General features: G+C 42.2%; 1 protein-coding gene across 1 annotated transcript in view; it reads right to left on the bottom strand.

Moving 5' to 3' along the window:
* Positions 1 to 21,448, bottom strand: part of mid2 (midline 2) — a 105,666-nt gene that overhangs the window by 15,059 nt on the left and 69,159 nt on the right. The window contains exons 5-9 of the mRNA XM_079168100.1: positions 18,405 to 18,512; positions 14,559 to 14,707; positions 13,350 to 13,477; positions 12,947 to 13,090; positions 6,887 to 7,048 (exon numbers count right to left, since the gene is read on the bottom strand). Of these exons, the coding sequence (XP_079024226.1) occupies positions 6,887 to 7,048; positions 12,947 to 13,090; positions 13,350 to 13,477; positions 14,559 to 14,707; positions 18,405 to 18,512 (691 nt within the window). The remainder of the gene's footprint in view (positions 1 to 6,886; positions 7,049 to 12,946; positions 13,091 to 13,349; positions 13,478 to 14,558; positions 14,708 to 18,404; positions 18,513 to 21,448) is intronic.

Genomic DNA, 21,448 nt, shown 5'->3' with positions numbered 1-21,448 from the left:
CATTGATGAAGAGCCATCATAAGTATTGTGTGTTTTCGTTGAACGCTGTTGCCGTGGCGACGCATCGTTCGCCATGCAAAATTGAAGTTGTTATAACTCAAAGGTACATTATCCAATTTGCACAAAACTTCTTGTGCATGATGCCACTTCAAGCTTGAACATACCTGATTTGAAAAAATTCAAAAAACTCATAGCGCCACCTACTGGCTAAAGGAAATTTGTTTCAGTAGGTTAGGATGCTCAAAAAATCATGGTACTTTGCACAAGTGTCAAAGGCATCGGAAGAAATATATGGAATGATTTTTGGCCTTATCCGTTTTAAATTGCCTCTGTAGCGCCCCCTACAATATTTCAAAAGAGCAGCCCCGGCGCTACGTTTGAGCTACATGTACGAAACTTGGTAGGCACATGTATCCTGTGGAGGCTTAAAAATAAGTCTCTTGGCACCATGCTCTAAAACCTACCGAAGTCGGCCATTTTGATTTTGGTGTCATTTTTCCATAGCATAGTAGGTGATGATGCTCAAAAATTCATGGCACTTTGCACATGTGTCAAAGGCATCGGAAGAAATATGTGGTATGATTTTTGGCCTTGTGCGTTTTAAATTGCCTCTGTAGCGCCCCCTACAATATTTCAAAAGAGCAACCCCGGCGCTACGTTTGAGCTACACGTACGAAACTCGGTAGGCGCGCGTATCCTGTGGAGACTTAAATATAAGTCTCATGGCACCATGCTGTAAAACCTACCAGAAGTCGGCCATTTTGATTTCGGTGTCATTTTTCCTCAGCATAGTACTATCTGCAAAGCATCGTTTCCAGCATCGGGCGGTCCCACGCGGGATCGACGACGTCTCGCTCGCAGACGCGCAGTCCAGCGGTCGCGGACGTTCTCCGACGCGCAGGCCGGAGTCCGCCGCAAGCCCCGACGCGCAAGGGAGGCGAGGGCCCGTTCATCGCTGCTCGCAGCTTTAATTAGGGCCCGAGCCACCGACAACGTCGGGCCAGCGAAGGCCCTATTGAAATTGTAGGGGTTATTATTATTAGGGCCCGAGCCGCCGACAACGTCGGGCCGGCGAAGGCCCTATTGAGTTTGTAAGGGGTATTATTATTAGGGCCCGAGCCACCGACAACGTCGGGCCAGCGAAGGCCCTATTGAAATTGTAGGGGTTCTCGGTCGTTTTTATTCTGATTTTTATTTTTGTACTTTGGCTGCATATTTGGAGTATTTGCCATGCATGAAAACTCACCAAATTTTGCATACTTGCCAGGTCTGGCGAAACTTGGGGTTTGATATAGGTGCCATAAATGTGTGTAAAAAAATGGCTCTCTAGCGCCCCCTACAAAGCGGACGGGCGACGCCCCTCGGCCAGTTTGTCCGATTGACTTGAAAATCAACACACATGTCCTAATCCGCTAGATCTAAAAAAAAGCCTCTCAGACCCCTAAGCTCCGCCTACTTAGATTTTCCGCCATCTTGAATTTAGTGTAAAACACATCTTTGCGAACTCCTCCCACACGCTGGCTCCTATTGCTACCAAAATTGCTGTGGATCATTAGTGGATGTAGATCACTCAGATTTATCAAAAGCTTTTTGATATCTATTTGTGTTGAAAAGATATGGACCAATGAACTTCTTAGGGGCGTGGCTTAATATCAATTCACATAACTTCCCAACCATTGGTCGAAAATTCACGAAACTTTCAGCATATGTGCACATCGCATACCGTAACATACCCTGAGACTTTTGTTGCATTCAACCAATAGGGGGCGCTACAGTAAACCCGCAAAGTTGTCATTTTGGGACTTTTTGCATTTTTCTGCCTTCGCACTTTAACGAACTCCTCCTAGAGAATTAATGCGATCAACTTCAAACTTGGCCAGGATGCTCTTAAGACCTTTGTGATTAAAAATTATTAAAAGCTAGAGTTTTCGTCGAAGAACCTTTACGTGGCGTGGCGGCCATTTTGCATCATTTTTATGAAAAATCAAGTTGTTATAACTCTAATGTACATTAACCAATCCACACAAAACTTCTTGTGCATGATGCCACTTCAAGCCTGAACACACACAAATTAAAAAAATTTCAATAACTCATAGCGCCACCTACTGGCTGAAGGCAATGTTTTTTTTTAGACTTTCATTTATTCCTCCTAGCCACGTGACCCGATTAGTCTCAAATTGTGCTAGGATGGCCTTAAGACATTGATGAAGATTTGCCATAAGTATTGTGAGTTTTCGTTGAACGCTGTTGCCGTGGCGACGCATCGTTCGCCATGCAAAATTGAAGTTGTTATAACTCCAAGGTACATTATCCAATTTGCACAAAACTTCTTGTGCATGATGCCACTTCAAGCCTGAACATACCTGATTTGAAAAAATTCAGAAAACTCATAGCGCCACCTACTGGCTGAAGTAAATATGGTTCAGTAGGTTAGGATGCTCAAAAATTCATGGAACTTTGCACATGTGTCAAAGGCATCGGAAGAAGTATGTGGTATGATTTTTGGCCTTGTCCGTTTTAAATTGCCTCTGTAGCGCCCCCTACAATATTTCAAAAGAGCAGCCCCGGCGCTACGTTTGAGCTACATGTACGAAACTTGGTAGGCACACGTATCCTGTGGAGACTTAAAAATAAGTCTCTTGGCACCATGCTCTAAAACCTACTGAAGTCGGCCATTTTGATTTTGGTGTCATTTTTCCATAGCATAGTAGGTTAGGATGCTCAAAAATTCATGGCACTTTGCACATGTGTCAAAGGCATCGGAAGAAGTATGTGGTATGATTTTTGGCCTTGTCCGTTTTAAATTGCCTCTGTAGCGCCCCCTACAATATTTCAAAAGAGCAGCCCCGGCGCTACGTTTGAGCTACACGTACGAAACTCGGTAGGCGCACGTATCCTGCGGAGACTTAAAAATAAGTCTCTTGGCACCGTGCTCTAAAACCTACCAGAAGTCGGCCATTTTGATTTCGGTGTCATTTTTCCTCAGCATAGTACTATTTGCAAAGCATCGTTTCCGGCATCGGGCGGTCCCACGCGGGATCGACGACGTCTCGCTCGCGGACGCGCAGTCCAGCGGTCGCGGACGTTCTCCGACGCGCAGGCCGGAGTCCGCCGCAAGCCCCGACGCGCAAGGGAGGCGAGGGCCCGTTCATCACTGCTCGCAGTTTTAATTTTGATGGCTTGTCTAAACCAATACAGCAGAGAGAAATGCTGGTTGCCAATCACATGCTCAACAACTCAATCCAACTTTTCTGTGGGTGGAGAAGCTTCCCCCCCTGATAACACCGACTACCAGGGAAGATGACAGACAGTGGGAGTGGAAGAGGAGAGAGAGGGGGGGGTTTAGCGTTGTACAACCGTAACACATGATCTACTCTATATGATGTGTTAGGTCCACACTGAGCTTCTTAGGTGTGGACCTAAAAGGCTAAGGTGTGGATTTTTTTGTCCCCTGATCACATTTTCTTTTTATATAACCATTTCATGTCATAGACATCACTTTCTTTTAATCTTTTTATCCACTTTTTTCTTTCTCTAAATTGTTTGAAAACACAGATATATTCACTTAAAAGTGAGAGAAAGATAACATCTATTTGTTTCAAATGAGGAGATTATTCAGACCCTCTTTGGAGAAACTGGAATACGGCAAAACTGGCAGAGGAATAATATAAACCTGCTTTTAATAAAGCAAGACATACTTTTGTGTTAATAAGTGTTATTATGTATTAGTTCATTGTATATAGTATACTGTACATCATTTGTATGTATTCGTTGTATGTATTTAATCTATTTATGTATATTGGCAACGCAATTTAAAATAAATGTAAATGTCAATGAAGTCAATACAGCTTAATTAGCTGAACTCCGAGACAGAGAGAGAGAAAGAGAGACATAACAGATGTGAGATTAACAATGAAAAATAACACCGTCCCATTCATCTGTGTCAATGGAGCACATTGTAAATCGAACTGCTACTTAGTGTCATTTATATTGTGCCCGGTGAGAGCCATGAGCATCAGTGACAGCGAGCTGACTGCCAACTCCAGATACCCTGCACTTCCCCTCTAAACGCTCTGCGGCTAGATGTCGTGCCCACATCACACGGAGGCAGTAATCCACTCTAATGCCATAAGAGAAGAATTCAAGCACTGACATGCTCCGTGTCCCACAGGCGGGGTCCGCCGGGAAGACTTTGACTTGGGGGGGCAAAGAAATTCAGACGACAGGGCGTGCTGATATGTGATGGATAAACGGTTCACTTGAAAGTGCCAGATGGCAGTGTTGAATGCTCGGGCAGGACAGGTGAAGTGGTGGAGAAGCGCTCTCTTTAGGGCCCCTCATCACTAATAACAATAAAATATATTTAATTGATAATATGAACATAAAAAAGGGACAAAATGTAAAGTATGCCTATGTGTCCTGTTAGCTTTGAACCCACATTCTGCTTTTAGTTATTCAAAGAGAGAACATTTGTACCATTAATGGCATTTTTCTGAGCATCGCTTTTTGAAATGAAAGAGTGAAGTGAAGCCAGTAAAGATTCCAAATGGTGTTGTTGAGGAAATATGACCCTAAATACATTCAATATGGATTCACAATGGCAGGCAGTGATGGGTGAGAGTAAGCAGAATATTTATTTTGAACTTATCATTACAGCTGACAGAGGCATAATGCATATTTACAGGCCACTTTATTTCTTTCTCCTTTTTTATCATGTTAAGTTTTTGTTGTCATATATTTGGGAAGGCAGTCCAGGCAGATTCAGACGATAACTCCTGGTGAATTCATCACTATAAAGATATCGACCATAGCCCGCTTTAAGCAACACGGGGCAAACATAAGAAATTGTTTGTGTTTGGTCATTAGTCTTGAAGCTGGAGCTCACAGGTTTAAATGATATGTCGACCCCAGACCTCTGCTCAGAGGCCCATTTACAGGGCCAGCGAGAGTAACAGCAAAGTGAGAGAAAGAGGACGTATGCATGTGTCAGAGAGAGAGAGAGCGAGAGAGAGATCATCGCCTGACTACTGCAGTTTCCCCACACACCTATTTTACCCAGCAGAGTATCCAGATTACAGTTAATCCTAAATGCCACAGCAAGACTCCTGACAGCAGTTAAGAGAAGTTGTCATATCAGCTTCTCTGCGCTACTGCTGTAATTTAAGACCGATTTTAAAATTTCATTGAGCACCCTTGAGGCAAATCCTAAATTAGCTTTAATCGCTGACATTTTAACCCTTTACATGCTACAGTGGAGTCTGAGACCCCGGTGAGGAATATCTAGAGTGATCGGACTTCGTAGAGACGGACATATTGTCCCTCTTGACTGACTTAGAAAGGCACATTAAACCTTGAACTAGGATCTGTTGGTTAAAGTATTATTTTTAAATAGTTAAGAATGTGCTCTTTGTTAATGAGTATTTTGGGTTCACTGTAACCTAACATGCTTCAACCTGCTTCAATATCTTTACATTTTCTTTACCTTTATTCAGTTTCTTTCTATATATATATATATATATTTACTGTGTACGTTTACAGGGAAGAAGAAGCATTGAAAAACAAAAACAGTTCAAGTCCAGGACAGGATTCTGCAGCAGAGAAAAAACAAAACAAAAAAACAAGACAAAAAGAGAGACGCATGCAGAGAAGGTGTCAATTAAACACAATCTTTTAAAGGGGAAAAATACTGCATAGCTCAGCTGAGAGAGAGAGTGTGAGTGAGAGAGAGTGAGGGAGAGAGGGAGAGAAAGGCATAGAAAACAAAAAAACAAACAGAAAAGGAGAAGTAATCTTCTCGTGCAACATACCATAAAAAGTGCGTCTAAAATGAAACTTTTGCACAACTCGTTACAAGCTGACTGGAGTGTAGGAGAGGTAGATAATGAAAAGAAAAAGCTCTCATATGCTCTGTTTAATGAACTCTGCTATTAACACATCATGAATGCGCCCAAAATCTAGACACTGACCGTTTCTCATATCATGTGATTTGAGTCGAACCACCGATACCTTAATGAAGGTCTTGCTACTAAACTTCGCTGCTAATTTAGTAGCAGAAGGAAGACTTGAACAGACTGGAACATATATGCAAAAGCCACGATTCTCTATATAAAGTCATTAATACTACATCAAAAAGTTAAGTTGAAAAGAGGCCTCGTGCGTTCTAGGAGGGGATTAAAGAATGGGTTATGACAAAGCTCAATGTACACAGTAGGTTTATGTTGCAATCTCTTAAAAACAAAAAGTGAAGGTGATGATATGATTATGATATCAAATACACATGCTTCTATGTGGACGGACCTCCCTACCTGCCTGTTTTTAAATTCATAAGAGTATCCTGGAAAGCTTAAAGGGTAAAACTAAATAATAAGTTGTTTACGACAAGCTCTGCCTGATAGCTTAAACAACCTGACAAATAACATTTAATTCAGCAATTAAGATTTATTTTGGTTAACTCAATTCAAGTCAAGCTAGGATGTGCTTCTCTTGCGTTAAAAACAAACAAACAGTGGATAACCACATCCCACTTTCATGACTAAAAAGAAGTGTTTCAATATGATACATTTCTAAAAATTAACACGTATTTACTGAAAGACAAATCATTTAGGGAAGCTCTCATGGAGGACGCAATGGATGTTTGAATGCGTGTTTGTGACAGAAATCTGTCAAACACTACAGACGCTGTTTCAGGTCCTTCCTTTCATTTTCAATAGTTTACAATCTAAGTTGGTTCTAATTCTGCTACTTATCCTTCACTCCTTCGTAAATCAAAGACAACCCCCCTGAGGAAAGCTTTGATAAGTGACAGCCCGTATGTTACGTTGCACAAACGGCACAGACTTTGTATTCTCAAAAACAACACACAACACACACACGAGCCTTCACTTACTGTTGGTCTTGAGGCGGGCGGGCTCACTGTTGCGGCTTCCTGCCTGGTTGATAGCCTTGACAAAGAAGATATAACGGGTGCCACTCTGCAAGCCGTGCACCGTGTAGTGGTTCTGCTTGATGTTCGGTACGATCATCCAGCTGTCTGCCGAGTTGTACAAACCTGGCAGATCCACAGAAACACACGTAGCATGAGTTACCAAGTTACTTTGATGTTTTCAGGTTAATCCTGCTGAAAAGCGTTTCAGTAATGTTCAAAAGAGCAAAAAAAACTATTTCCCCTATAAATCGGACCACAGCAGTATGTTATTTTTCCCCCCGAACATCAAGTGAATCATCAGGCAGTAAGAGGCTCGGAAACTATACAGTTTGCGATGTTATGCAATATTTATGTGGACACACTGATCTACCCCAATACCTTTCCATCAGGCTTATCATGGCATGCTCCCCTGAGGCGATGTTGTGTGCACACTAAGCTGAATCTATAACCCATTAAGAACAACAAGGTATCTCCACAACATGACAGAACGTCTGCTGTTAAGCGCCTGAGGGCAAATATACCTTCAATGTTCAAATGTATGAAAACGTGTGCAATACCGACATGACCCCAGTTGGTGGGCCCTCTGATTCAGAGCGGCTTGCAGATAGAGGGTTAGTAAAGGTTGGGCTAGCTCTGCAGTCACCTGCCTCTAAACACAGTGTTTTCAGTCTCTCAGCTGCATCCGACTGTGAAGGATAAAAAGGAAATGTCAGCTCAGGGCTGAGGAGAGGCTCGTCTACAACGGGGTGCTCTTTATGGCCTCCAGTTCTTGTGTGCAATAACGGGCACGCATTTACACACTAACATTACCGCCACTTCCCCCAACATGTGAATTTTTGAAGTGGTGTTTGTCCTATCAACACAAGGTGAGACGGGTTCATCTCGGATGGCAGGGTTGAGGCGGAAGGCGGCTGTTTATTTAAATCAAAAAATGTGACAGTTGCTTACAGTACTGCACCTGCGCTTCTAGTCGCTGTGTGAACAAAACAAACATGGTGTGAAATAAGCCGCAGACTCTAATGGCATTGTCATAGAGGACGGGTGAATAGTACAGGGCCTCTTTAACCTCGTTAACAGCACAAATGATGACATTTATGAATTATTAATTACACTGACAGCTGTGAGCTTCACTAACATTATGAGAAATAGTGGCATGATGTGACAGAAGACCCGACAGACATTATGTTCTTTATGCAAATCGTGAACGCCAGCCTGAAGATTTATTTAACCCACCTGAACAATTCGAAACACATTCCAACAAACCCTCGCCAAAACACACAAAGCATCTTGTTTGTAGCACTACAGCTCAAGATAATGTTTGTAGAGTTGAAGGTAGAATACCAATCTTTTTCATTGTCTCATCTTTCTCCCCCTCCCTGCAGATTTGCAGGGAAATAAGAATCCTGAGATGGAGAGAGCTCTCAGGGCCATGCCTGCCTTGTCCCTTCTGGTGAGGAGGCCTTGTGAATTATTGAACAAGATGGCAACAGCATGCATAAGTAATATCCGAGAGTCTGCTTGTAAATATAAATACTTCACAGGACGCAAATAAGGCCTTTAAAAGTGAGGCGGCGTTAAGAATGAATGAGGAGAGGGGACTGTTAAAGTTAAAGTGAAGGCTGTGTCTTTACATATCTGCCGACTTCCACAAGCTTTTCTCAGGCAAAGAAAACAGCGTAGAGGGCTTTCATCTTCCTTTAAGATGAGAGAGAAAGGAAAACCGGGGGAGGTTTAGAGCGGCTTCTTTACACCTTGCATTTACACGATCCCTTTTGCATCCAGAGATGGCCAGCAGATTCATCTGCATTCCTATTTCAGCCTGCTCGTACACATACTGTGAAATCCTCACAAAAGAAAACAAGCATGTCGTTCTGCTGGGACAGCTGTCCCGTTTTGTGAAAACCGTGCCTCCCACCTGTCATTTTAGCCACTTCCTGTAGAAATTAGGCATGCTACGACGTTATGTGGGCTCTCAAAAAGAGATACAGGGAAAAGACGAGGGAGAAGGACTTCACGCTGCTTTCCATTTTTAAAGCTTTTGATCTCCGCAGCACCTCTCCCTTTTTGCAAAATCAAATTAGGTCAGAACACAGCAATGCTGCTACTGCTACTTGTACCACTGAAAAGGGGCTTTCTGACACTAACCGAGTGCTGCTGCTTCGGAGAGAATTGTGACTTCAAAGTGTGGCGGAGCAGATACTGAATGTGTCATTGTAAAAAAAAGGAGGAAACGGGGGAAATAGATCGGCTTGTGTCTTGCATCCAGATATCAAGTGTGAGTGTGCGTGTACAGTATTGTGTGTGTGTGTCTGTTTGTGTCTGCGGACAAGAAGGGAACAGAACAACAAAGTATCCTCGGACTGCAGGAGGGTCTGTCATTGATGATGCAATATAAAGTTAATGGTCACTGTGTGTGTGTGTGTGTGTGTGAGCAGCTGTGCATAAATAAAAGCAATGTTGTTTCACTAGTTTCCCGCAAAGATTGAACCCTCATCAACGTTTCATCACGCTCTGCTAAAAGATCGATCCAGCTGATACTGTTGCGAAACAGAGATTTATACCAAACTCTGGGCTTTCCTAACGCCCACTGCGCTACTGCTCTCACCTGTGATAATCACATTAACACTTCACCGCAGGCCAGTGCATATGAATACACATGAATGACGGATGAAACCAGCAGGCAGAGGTCTTGCTAGTGTGGTTAACGCACAGGCCTCCCGGAAATAAATCACACATTGGCAATAGAAACTGGAAAAGAGAGGTTGAAGTCATGCAGAGGAGGGAACATGGCTATTGACTTCTATTGGTTGAGAATCAGCTGAGCAATGCAGGAAAACTGATGCGTATGGAGATAGTGAGGCTATTTGGCTTCTTAAGCTTGTTAGTTTATAGGACAATGAGGAGAGGCATTCATAGAAACAAAGAGGCTGTAGAGCCAACAATGGTTCTGTGGATGTAAAGTGGGAAGACTTTTCACCTGGAGCCATGATGATGATGCTGTTACATCAGTCAGTTGTTTGTCCATGCAAAACAGTCACAGCATTTCCTAAATAGTCTAAATATCTCAAATTCATTCAATAAAGTATCTGCCTCTGTCCAAAGGTAACATAATCCTCCTTCCAGCACCACTAAAGCTCACTAACTAACATGTTATATCACGTTTGTTTAATCCAGACAAAACCCGATACAAGATGCAGGGCTTATGTGCTGGACTATTTTTTGGCTGGGCGAAGTGACATAACTGTGACTCCAGCGTATAAGCATATTTCCCAAAATGTCAAACTGTTCCGTTTAAATGACAATATTTTTGAATGCATATACATTGGGACCATTAACGTGGAAATGTGCACGCTAAAATGAACCCTTGGATCAATACAAGCATTGGAGTAAATCTGTATCAGTCAAATAATCAGCAATTACACTCGGCTTTTCTGTTTTAATTTCTGAGTATGATGTGTCTGAGTGAGTGAGCACAATTATTGTCCATGGAGTGGATGTACAGAATAAGTGGATAGTTGGGGATGTTGTCTGGCAGATAAACAAATGGGTCAACACCACTAGACACTGCAACTTGCAAAGAGCCATAGGTAGCAGCTCCACTGTTACAGTGCAGACATCTTTACTTGCAGTCATATTTGGCTTTCTAACGCAGCTTACTTTTCTCCATGGTATTTGGTTTTACTTGCTGATTCTATTTTCTGCTGCTGTGCTTGGATGATCCTGCAGAGGCGAGGTTCACAAGACCCCCCCCCCCCTCATGGGAGAGCCAAGGCTGAGGATGAGGCCAGGAGAAGAAAAAAAAAAGAAAGAGAGAACGGATGGCGCTCAAGTGGGAGCATTTAGCCACGCAAAGTTTGAGATAAATGCTGTGGTAAAAACTCGAGTGGTGTGCCAGGCTAAATGGGTTTCTCTCTTTCTCAGTTTCTCCTGTGAATCTCGGAGGACTCTGTGGCAGCACACTGCTGAATATCTGAGTCACTCAGTCTATCACAGCTGAAATGTATCCCGATGTTTCAAATGGCTGGGGCACTTGAGTTGCATGGTTAAATGGAGAAATGTCAGGCTACACAGAGATGAGGAGAGGAGAAGAGACGATGAAAGGATTAAAGTGGGAGAGGCACAGGTGTGTGTGTGCACATTCACGGTTATGTACATCAATCATATCCTTCTCATGGTAGTGAGTGGTAATTCTCACCTCCCCTACATAACCATTATCCACTCGGTTTCTCACCTGCTCACCCCTTCCTCTCCTCCTCCACAGTGGCCTTTCTTTCCCTTCATTTATCTACAGGTGATAGACAATCAGCTTTAATACCGATTAGCTAATGGGGCCCAGAGTTTTGATAAATATGTAATTTGTGTGCAGGAATATTAGAACTTTGAATTAATTTCAAGAGAGTAAGGCCCCTGACTACATAGATCATTTGAATGTGCATCTAAAGTTGGCTTCAATTGCACACAAATATACTGATATAACATAACATATGGGGAATAATGGATAACATTTTATAAGTATGATGGAAAAAAGGCCAAACTGCATTCAAGAACAACTATTTGTGACCATGGGGGTAGGTTTGACTTTAACCCGTGAATTTAGGACATGTTCTGAGCCTCTTGTTCTGGAGTTATGAGCCAAAACAATAAGGATCCGCAATAGACAGACCCATGGTCGTGATAATGGATCCAAATTTCTGTACTGAAGACTCATAACTTGCTCCGAAAAATTACAATGATTGCAGCTTTACATGGTGCATGTTTAAGTATGCAACAAAGGAAGCATAGACAGACATTTACCATGGCAGTGCTAAATGAGGATTAATGAGGCAAATTAGACAATGTAAGAACACATTTGAGAGAATTAGACTCTACCAGCAGATCCAAATTACTTGCAGTATCGTGAATATAAATCTTGATATCTTTACAAGCCTGAAACAAAGATGAGCTTTGGTAGAGGGAGCAATGGACGAGGCCAAAAGGCCGTTTGAAGCAAAACCAGATACTAAATAGTGAATCTTTTCAACGCATTCCTTCATGATATGTACTGTACGTCCTATTTTTAGAACAAGACATCTTGATAACTCAGCTCTATCTCTATAAATACAAGCATGGCAGAGAACAATGACTAAAGTTGGACAGAAAATCTAGGTTATGCAACACAGTTTGTATGAAATATGAAAAATATGAAAATAAGTAATGTGGTGCTCCAGTTTCGTTCGCTATTTAACGGCAGAGAGGTCAGTGTGCGCGGCGTGTTTCTGTTAGATTGCATCTGTGTCAGAAGAACCTGCTTTCAGTGGACAATTACAATTGCAGTACCTTGATGAACGCTAAAATGTAGCATAACTGCACCACAAATAGGAAAGAGTCGTAAAGTCAGAAAACTGACTCAGTAATGTCTATTGTCTTACAAAAATAAGCTACTGGCCATCCCAAAACCAGTGAAGCTCGAGCACTGAAAGCCCTGAGTGAGATTATGTTTTATTTGTACGTGTTGTGTCCTCTTTCAAAAGTTACACAATCTCACTTTAAAAGCTCTTCCAATTTCCGTTTGATAAAACACTATTGATGATTAAAACACTCTTCATGCCTGAGAGATCCATTGATCTCTAACGTTTGAAGTTACCATGCAGGTATTTTATTCTAATGATATAGCAGAAGCCTCCATGTTAGAGGCCTTCAAAAGGCAACTGGATTGTATTGTGTTTCTTTTGAAAGCTCTAAATAGCCAGTTTGACATTTAAATTAATTACTTCCTTCATACACAACATCAAAAGCAAATCAAATATGTCTGCCAGTTTTCCAATTCTATATCAACTTAACTATTAAGATATTTAAACACAGGTCAACACAGTATTGGCCAACCCTTGATTAAAAAATCTAATAAAAATCCCCTGGGCTATTGCTGAAACGCAATTAAACATGAACTTCCTCCTTGGCTCAGATCATGAGTGCATGTGATCTACAGTACGGATCTGATTTTCTTTGATACCATACTTGTGTGTGTATGTGCACGAGACTCACTGATGAAATTTGTCTGGCCGGTGTAGATGGTGTACTGCAGCTCGTAGGAGGTGACGCTGAACTCGTCCTCGGACGTCCAGTGAACAGTGATGGTGTCATGGGAGGCGGTGCACAGCTCGTCTCTTATGGATGGCGGGTTGGGAGCTACACGATGAGGAAACAACAACATGATTTGTAACAAAGCAATAGTTAAACATCGTCATAATAATAATGGTTATAATCTGATTTAATACAGAAGTAAGTCTGTCACCTGAAGATTAGTAAAGTTAGGTGCACCGGAACAGGCGCTACAATGTCAAATATAGTAATATAATAAGTAATAAGTGATCTAAATAGTTGCATTCATGTACTTAAGACTTAATACTGTAAGTGTCCATCGCACCCAAACTGATGCAGCTCTTACCTGTTAGGTAATCTAGTCCCTCCAGAATCTTCTTCTCCCGAGAAAAGTCAAGGGCAAAGTTGTCAAACGCCTCATTCAGGTTGACGTCAGGAATGAGTACCTGGGAGGAGGCTGTCGCCATGGCAACCCTAAAGAGCGGTCAGGACATGGGAGCGAGGAATGGGAAGTGTCAGGGGGAACGACACGAGAGGGTGAGGAGGCAGAGGAGGAAAAGCGGGGACGAGCAGGAAACGACGAAAGGTGACGCAGAGGTGAACAAATGTGAGGAGAGAGGCGAAGGAGGCGAGGTCACAAGAGGGGAGAGGTGGCAGAAACGATGAGGTGACAAAGAGGGATGGAGGGAACAAAAATGTGGAGGAATAGAATATAAAGTAAAAACAATATAGAAATGTGCACAGCATCAAACTGAAGAGTCTGCAACCAGACCCATCGTAAACTAACGTTAACCCAGAGATCCATCAGTACACAAACCAGTCACACACTGACTCCATGGTCTGTGCAGCTTTGTGGAAACTTGTGGCTGCTTCTGCTTTGAGCATCAGTGGTCCGTCTATGACAGGGGCCGGCCTGAATCCCAGAGCAGGGCAGAGCTGAGCCTTTTGTTCCTCAGAGAAGAGAAACCAGCCAGTCAATAAAGAGCCCGGCCAGGGGCTGGAAAGGAATCCGGGCCAAATAAAAAGATGCTACGCTAGCTTCAGGTTTTGTACAGAGCTTTGTCTGTGTGAGAGAATAAGGGAGAAAGCTTCCAGCCTGTGGAGGCAGGAGGGGATGAAGGTATTACAGAAGTACGCAGGTGGAAAGAGAAACCGCATAGCTGGCCACTTAAAAGATAGATGGTTCTCACCAGAGGCCTGGCATGGGTCGCAGGAGCTAATGAGGTTGATATAATGCTGATTCCACCAGCTGCATTACTTTCCAAGATTGGATTTCATGGAAACAAAAAGGCAAACTCACTGTAGGGCTTTATGATTTTTGTGGCTTACCACTGCATTCATTCATGTGTCTCGTGTCTTTTTTTGACCCTTTCTAAGTGCATATGATCAGAGCTATCACCAATAATAGTGTAAAAACTGGAAATTTCAATATTACCTCCAAACAACCACCAATGTAATCAAAGTTTACCATCCACTCCATCACTTGTTCTCCCTTTACTGTGTGTGTGTGTGTGTGTGTTTGCAGGCGTGTGTGTCTATACACGAGGTAACCCACCTTTCTGCTACACTTCGGGCAGTCTGGAGGAAGCGGGCGTGGTCGTTCTCCTTCAAGCTCTGTTCGGCTTGTGTGATGAGGGCACTGGAGCGCTCCAGACACTGGCGACAGTTTGCAATCTGCTGAGCCAACTTACGCAGTTTCATCACCTGGAACAAAAACACAAATACACACCATGTTGCTATGTTACGACACACCTATTATAATCATTTGCTCAGTCTGAGGCCTGGAAGGAGCCTGTTTTGGTGACTGGACTGTTGGTCTCTATATGAGGCATTCATCATTGTGACACCAATCCATAAATATGTTATTGTACTTCCAGAAAGGATGATTAAGCTTTTTTGCCAAATTGCTCTAAAATTCTGAAGTCTGAATTTCTGTCAGACCTTGAGATGACACCTACTAGGTGAAACCAACAAGTTGCCATATTGCAGGCTATTGCGATTTTAATTACAACACTAAAAGAAAAACACAACGCCTCTGCAGGAATTTTGGATAGATATTGAATGCGTTTGACACTATCTTGTCAGATGAATCTTTAACTTATGTGCAATTAATTTAACATGTAGAAACAGTGAGCACAGGGCATTATAAGAGCGTATAGGAGGAACTGATGAAAAGAGGAAAAATGTCGCAAAAAATGTAACATATAGGAGAACGCTCATAGTATATAATAAGCTGATATAATAAGTCATAAATGTGTATTTCTGTGTTTGTCTAATAAAGAGCAAAATGCGGAGAAAAAGATTTGCAAAATGGATTGGAAACTATTATGAATGCACTGAAAACCAAGGGAGAGGTCATCAGTCAGGTCAGGGTTCAGACTCTTTATACACAATCACAAGCGCACAGGGTTTTGTAATGTTCTGTTCTATGATTATCTAATGAGCATAAGGAAGCCACTGCATGCTCATTTGAGTTAGAGTAATCCATTTATCTTTATTATGGCGCATGTCCTAATTCCTCAAACGAACTTAGTTTTATATAACTCTCCACAGGAAACAACACAGACTGCTTGTGAGCCTGGAGACTGTCAACGAAAGGTGAGCTGAGAATTGAATACCAGCCTCAGCAGGGAGAGCCTCTCAGCAATGATGATTAAATAAAAACCCTCGTTGAACTTTATAAATGGCAAACGATGAGGTAAAGTTGCTTTATTGTCTAAAAAGTACACTTCTAGTAACAGCTAACAACTTGAATCTCTGAACACTAAAGTTAAACAAAAAAGAGCAGAAACATATAAAGTGATGAGTGCCCTTAAAGAATTAGTCATTTACATTATCAGCAACACGTTCTTTGCATGCAGGGCGTGAATTATGCAAACAAAAGGTATATTAAAAAAACACTGGGTGGCAATCGGTTCAGAGCTTGTCATCAAAAGCTCTCAAAGAATCAAAACTGTATCTAATGTGCACTTTCTACTGCTGCTGCTCAGAAGCCTCTCTTAGCTGGCGACTTAATGGATTTTTCAATTGATGTCTTCGCTGCTTTTCCACTAAGTCCACCCTAATCGGTTGTCCCTAAAAACAACATTTGAGCAGGTTGTTGACCGCACAGAGAGGAGAGGCGGGACGGGTTTAATGGACGGGTAACGTGTCACAAACAATTTTAGAGATGATTACTCCCTCTCTCTCTCTCTCTCTCAGAGTAATATGGCAGGGTCTGTCTGTGTGTGTGTGTGTGTGTGTGTGTGTGTGTGTGTGTGTGTGTGTGTGTGAGAGTGTCTCACCTCCTGTAGAGACACACTCATCTGAAGTTAAAAAATTACAGTCTAATCTCAGCTTAAATGTTGGGACGGTGAAACATTTTTGAGCACAGAAAAATATATTTTGCAAGCACACACATTATATTTAGAATGTTATTATTAGCGCTCAACGAATAATTTGAGCTCTGTGCTCACAAAATGTATTTGTGTGTAGCTAACTTTGGTCAGATAAGCAGTAGCAAACTTAAGTTGTTTCCCTCCCCGCTTCCGGTCTTTCTAAACTCTACGCTCGTTCTATGCTAAGCTCAGCTAACCATCTGCTGGCTCCAGTATACATTTACTGTGTATGTACTGTATAGACGTGAATCAATCACTCATCAAACTCTTGACAAGAAAATGTCAAACTATTCCTTTAAGTAGTTTTCAGGAAAGATTCTGGTTAATAGAAACAGCAGGAAGCTGGATGTGAACAGCATTCACATGCTTTGTAAACCCAACCATCGACCACAACCTCCACCCAAAGAGGATTTTGGTGTCATGACATCGTCACGCTACTTCTGCCATTCCCTTTGAGACACAGCAGTCGTAATTGGCAGAGCCACTAAAGGGTCAGTACTGTTTTATTTATTCAAACAAATACCTGCTCTTGTTCTACTAATAACCTCCGTTTTTGAGGAAACCCCAAACAGACTTGAGTTGTTAATCTTCAAGGCTCAAAAGGAGTTAAAATAGTTTATAGCAGAGAAGGCTGGAGGACAAGCAGAGTCACGTGATAGAGACGCTCGTGCACACACCACAACATGGGAATAGTGTGTGTGTGTGTGTTTTGTCCGGGCAGGGAGAGATTAGGCATGACTGCCGAGTCTCCTCGGAGAGAGAATGGGAGCACCTTGCACAGCTCTGCTCACCATGATCACGCCTGCATAATCCTGTTATTCTGTTGCAGAGTCACCTCTGAACACTTTCCTTTCCGACACTGTTCTTAACAGAAAAACATGTTTTTTTCATTTGGGGAAATGCCTCAAACAACCTACGTTTAGTTGACCTGAGTGGCCTCCTCTCAAGGCAAACATCCCTTTTAACACAGCCGTGATTATTTGAATTACTGAAGGTGTATTTCTTTTATCTTTCTTGACCCTTAAACAGCTTTAAATATTAACACATCATCTGCTGACATCAATCCATGTTTTATGTGTACTTCCCTCTGTCCTCCGTCTCCTACATATCACTCCTCTACCCTCTACTAGACAGCCTCTTTACAGACTCAGACTCTCAAGAGAACAAGCCTTGCTCTTTGTCGGCGGTCACTGCGGACACCCCCCCCCCCCCCACACACACACACACACACACACACACACACACACACAAACCTACGTCAGTCCTTGTGTTTAGCGTTTCGAAATCTTTCATCTTACGACAAAGCTCTTTTGCTGTCTCAGAGGATCTTCCACAAGCACTTACAACCTCACCTCGGGGAGGGTGAGATTTAGAGTTTGCCTCAGTCCTGAAACCCTTGGTGCTCAAACCAGCCATAAACACATGGGCACGTGTGCAGTCCACACACACACACACACATATACAAATATACACTAAGTCCTGCAGCAACAGTCTTTGCTGCCACCTCAGATACTTTCCACACACATTCAGGTTGGCTGCCTATGTGTGGAAGAGGCCTATTGCGGCTCTCTTTTTCCTCGCTCATCTTTTCCATCTCTCCTCAAGCGTCCATGTGATGTGTGTTTGGGTAAACAAGCGGGCAACTACAGAGGCAGCCTTTTACAAAAAACATCTTTGAGAGACCTGGATGAATATATTCCTTCCACGGCGCTCCTGCTCTCTTATTCAATCTCTTGTACAGAAGTTAGAAAAAACAAACTGTTTCTCTGCCAGCGGAATGTGACCCAGAGCTGAGTTTCTTAAATACGTAATTGTCAATTTGGCTGCTTCAAATGGCAGTGAGACGGAACTGTGGACTGACGTACTCTGAATGAAACAAATTAAATTCATATATAAATCTAAACCTGCAATGCAATATATTACTATCGTCGATGTAGCTTTAACTTACTGAAACGACCCATCGTCATAATTCCAGACGACTTAAAAAAAAAGAAAAGTATAAAGGCATCCTGGGAATATTTTACCTTGGATTCTTTGATCTTCACAGCGATGACCTGTTTTCTCTGGCGGATGATCTCCACGAGCTCATCACACTCCTCCAAAAGCTTGGCTTCATGCATGGCTGTGTTTACCTAGAGACAGAAGCAAACACATGTGAACATCATGCTTCTCTGTTTGCAGGGAGCTTTGTCAGATTTCTGGATTAGCAGCCATGACGATCCATATGATCACTTACATGTAGAGAACATCATCTGTTTTTTCCATTTCGCTGTAAAAGCAAAGCTAACAAGATGTGCTCGTGGATTAGAACTAACTTGCTATCTCTCGAGATAAGTGATTTCCAAATCTTTAATTGTCCCTGGAAAGACAATAAATCATTTTACACTACAGAGCAAACACTGATCCAAGGATCCTTGGAATACATACAGTAGATACACTGGTTGCTCCACAGTCATCCATCTAGTGGGCATTGAAGGTGATAAGAAATGTCATAAAATAATGTGTCATTCTCTAAAATGTTCTAATTCTTGCTGCTGGATATAAATCATGTATTGTTCTTGTATGAAGTACTACCATCTTACTATACACCATTCCTTTCTAAAACATGTTTATTTCACTCATTATGAACAAGAAATACGTTGAGGATTGTTGGAATATTCGACTCTTCATTAAAAAAGCTCCCGAAAAGGGGGCTGTGCAGACACTCGTTAATTCACTGAAAGGCTTTGCGTACACCACGAAGATTTAATAGATTCTGTGATTATTTTAGGAGCAAAGTTGCCAAGGCAACTCATCATCAGTTCACCATCTCAGGCTAACACTATATTTACAGCCAGCAACTTCAACAAACATTGTGTGGGTGCGTGTTATACACTAAGGGTGCTTAGACTTAAACTGCTACCAACAGTTTTGCCAGTTGTAAAATACAATTATAACGACACCAAATTGGAGGGTGGGGAGGCTGTTTCACCAGCAGATTTAATGTGAAGGTCAGCAAACACCAACTTGTGAATTCGAAACCAAATTTCTCCTCTGAATGAGATAAAAACGTATCTCCGCACCGTCACACAGACAGAAACCATATCACTGCTTTGTTTGCTCCAAGAGCTGTACTTTCATCATGATCTCCACATAACTCTACACTATGTTCTTGTAAACTGAGGTAAAGTTGCCACAAAGTTACACACACTGCGAGGGCATCTCCTCCACAGTGGTGACAGGAGCCACCATGATTTTGGCTGCGGGAGCCACTTCAAAACAACGGAGAAATCACAGACTTACTCCAGAACATACTCTACAACCCAGCGCGGTGACTGTGGGGCGCTTTCACTCAAACCGGCAGCTTCAGAAGTATCTAGGAGGAGGAATTCCACGAACAAATCCAATAGAGGCTCGCCATCAACGGCTGCTTTATCTGCCGCAATAGTTCTATAGGGTTTATTGCCACAAAAGCACTGGTGAGTGCTTTCTGCAGTGCACTGACTGTCGCATAGAGTACTGCTGAGCTGGCAAACATTATACAGTAGTACATCCGCGAATGCATTGTGGGGAGAGACCCTTTCACTGCTCTGACTGGGTTCCACAATTTTGAAGTTACATTTAAATTAAAGATCACACCAGCGGTGTAATAAAGACACACACGTGTACGCTGAAAGGTTCTGGAAAACTGAGGCAGAAGATCGAAGAAAGTCTCTTCAGTTTGGATTTGGAGGCACTTCTTAATAACTAGCTGTGAGAATGAAGAAAGAGTAAATGGGTCGCAATGATATTAAAAAGGTTTTCTGTAAACTATGAATAAATAAAAGAGTTGAATTCTGCTTTATTGCAACTCCTCTATAGTTATAGTTTCTCATTAATTATCTCAGATGAGGTTTGTTTATATTATTATTAATAGTTTTACCACCTGTGGATTTTGTCTCTGCACGGATAAAAACAAGTTAATTTAATTTAGGTCGGTGCATTCTCATATATGTCCAAAGAACGATTCATCTCCTTTTGAATATAGTCCCTCATTCTTAAATTTCACTGGGTTGTGACTTTCTGTCATGCAGCAGACTATCAAACTACTTAGCCAACAACAAAGTTCACCTCATCACTCCACAAAGCTCATTGCTCGTTGCAAAGCGCCGATCCACTTAAGCCTCTTTATTCTCTCTCTCTCACACACACACACACACACACACGCACACGCACACACACACACACACACACAGACACACACACACGCACACGCACACAGACACACACACAATTAATTCTGCAAAGAGCAACCTTATGACTGCAGGTTAGTACTGAAGCAGGATAAATGCAGCCGCCCAGGATCATTGTGAATTACAACTGAGCTACTTGGCAGCTGAGAGTTACGGAAACAATCTTCATCTCTGTCCTCCTCCTGTTTCACTCACTCAAAACCTCCTCCTCCTCCTCCTCCTCCTCCTCCTCCTCCTCCTCTGCCAGCTCCTGACATTGTTATCCACTCCCTGCTACACAAACACTGTCACAAACTGCGCATCTCCCTATTCATCAGGCTCCTCTGCAGGTGCTCTGAAATCACAGTAGTGCCAGCTCCACGTTAAAGTGTACTGTGGGTCTATTATTGGAGTATGTGGAAAACAACCACAGCAAGGTTGAAAACTCTTTCAGTGTCAAAGACATTTCCAGCTGTTCCTGCGATCAGGACGGTTGTAAAAATCAGCGTAAAGTGTCTGAGATGGACTGATATTGGTTGACGATATTTATGATTACGATATTTCTTAAATGAATTGGGATTGCCATTTCATATTTTCACATTTGTTATGGTAGTTGTGTTCATCCATGCAGTTGCAGCCCATTTGCTACTCAAGAAAAACTCAACAAACTGTAGAGCGTTTTCTGAAGTTGCATCAGGAGGAATGTAAACAACAGCAACAAATTAACAATTATCTGGGCAGATGATATGGCGGACATCTTAATATGAAAAATGTGACATGGTCCATCAATTTTGAGTATGTTTCAGCACCAAGCTTTATTGACTGTAATCTGAGTGCACCACATTCTTGGCCGTCCACTTATTATCTCATAAGATAAT

Source organism: Pholis gunnellus (genome assembly GCF_910591455.1).
Source record: "Pholis gunnellus genome assembly, chromosome: 10".
NCBI classification, from domain to species: domain Eukaryota; kingdom Metazoa; phylum Chordata; class Actinopteri; order Perciformes; family Pholidae; genus Pholis; species Pholis gunnellus.
Note: the sequence above shows the minus strand (reverse complement) of the source record. Positions and strands in the feature narration are given on the sequence as shown.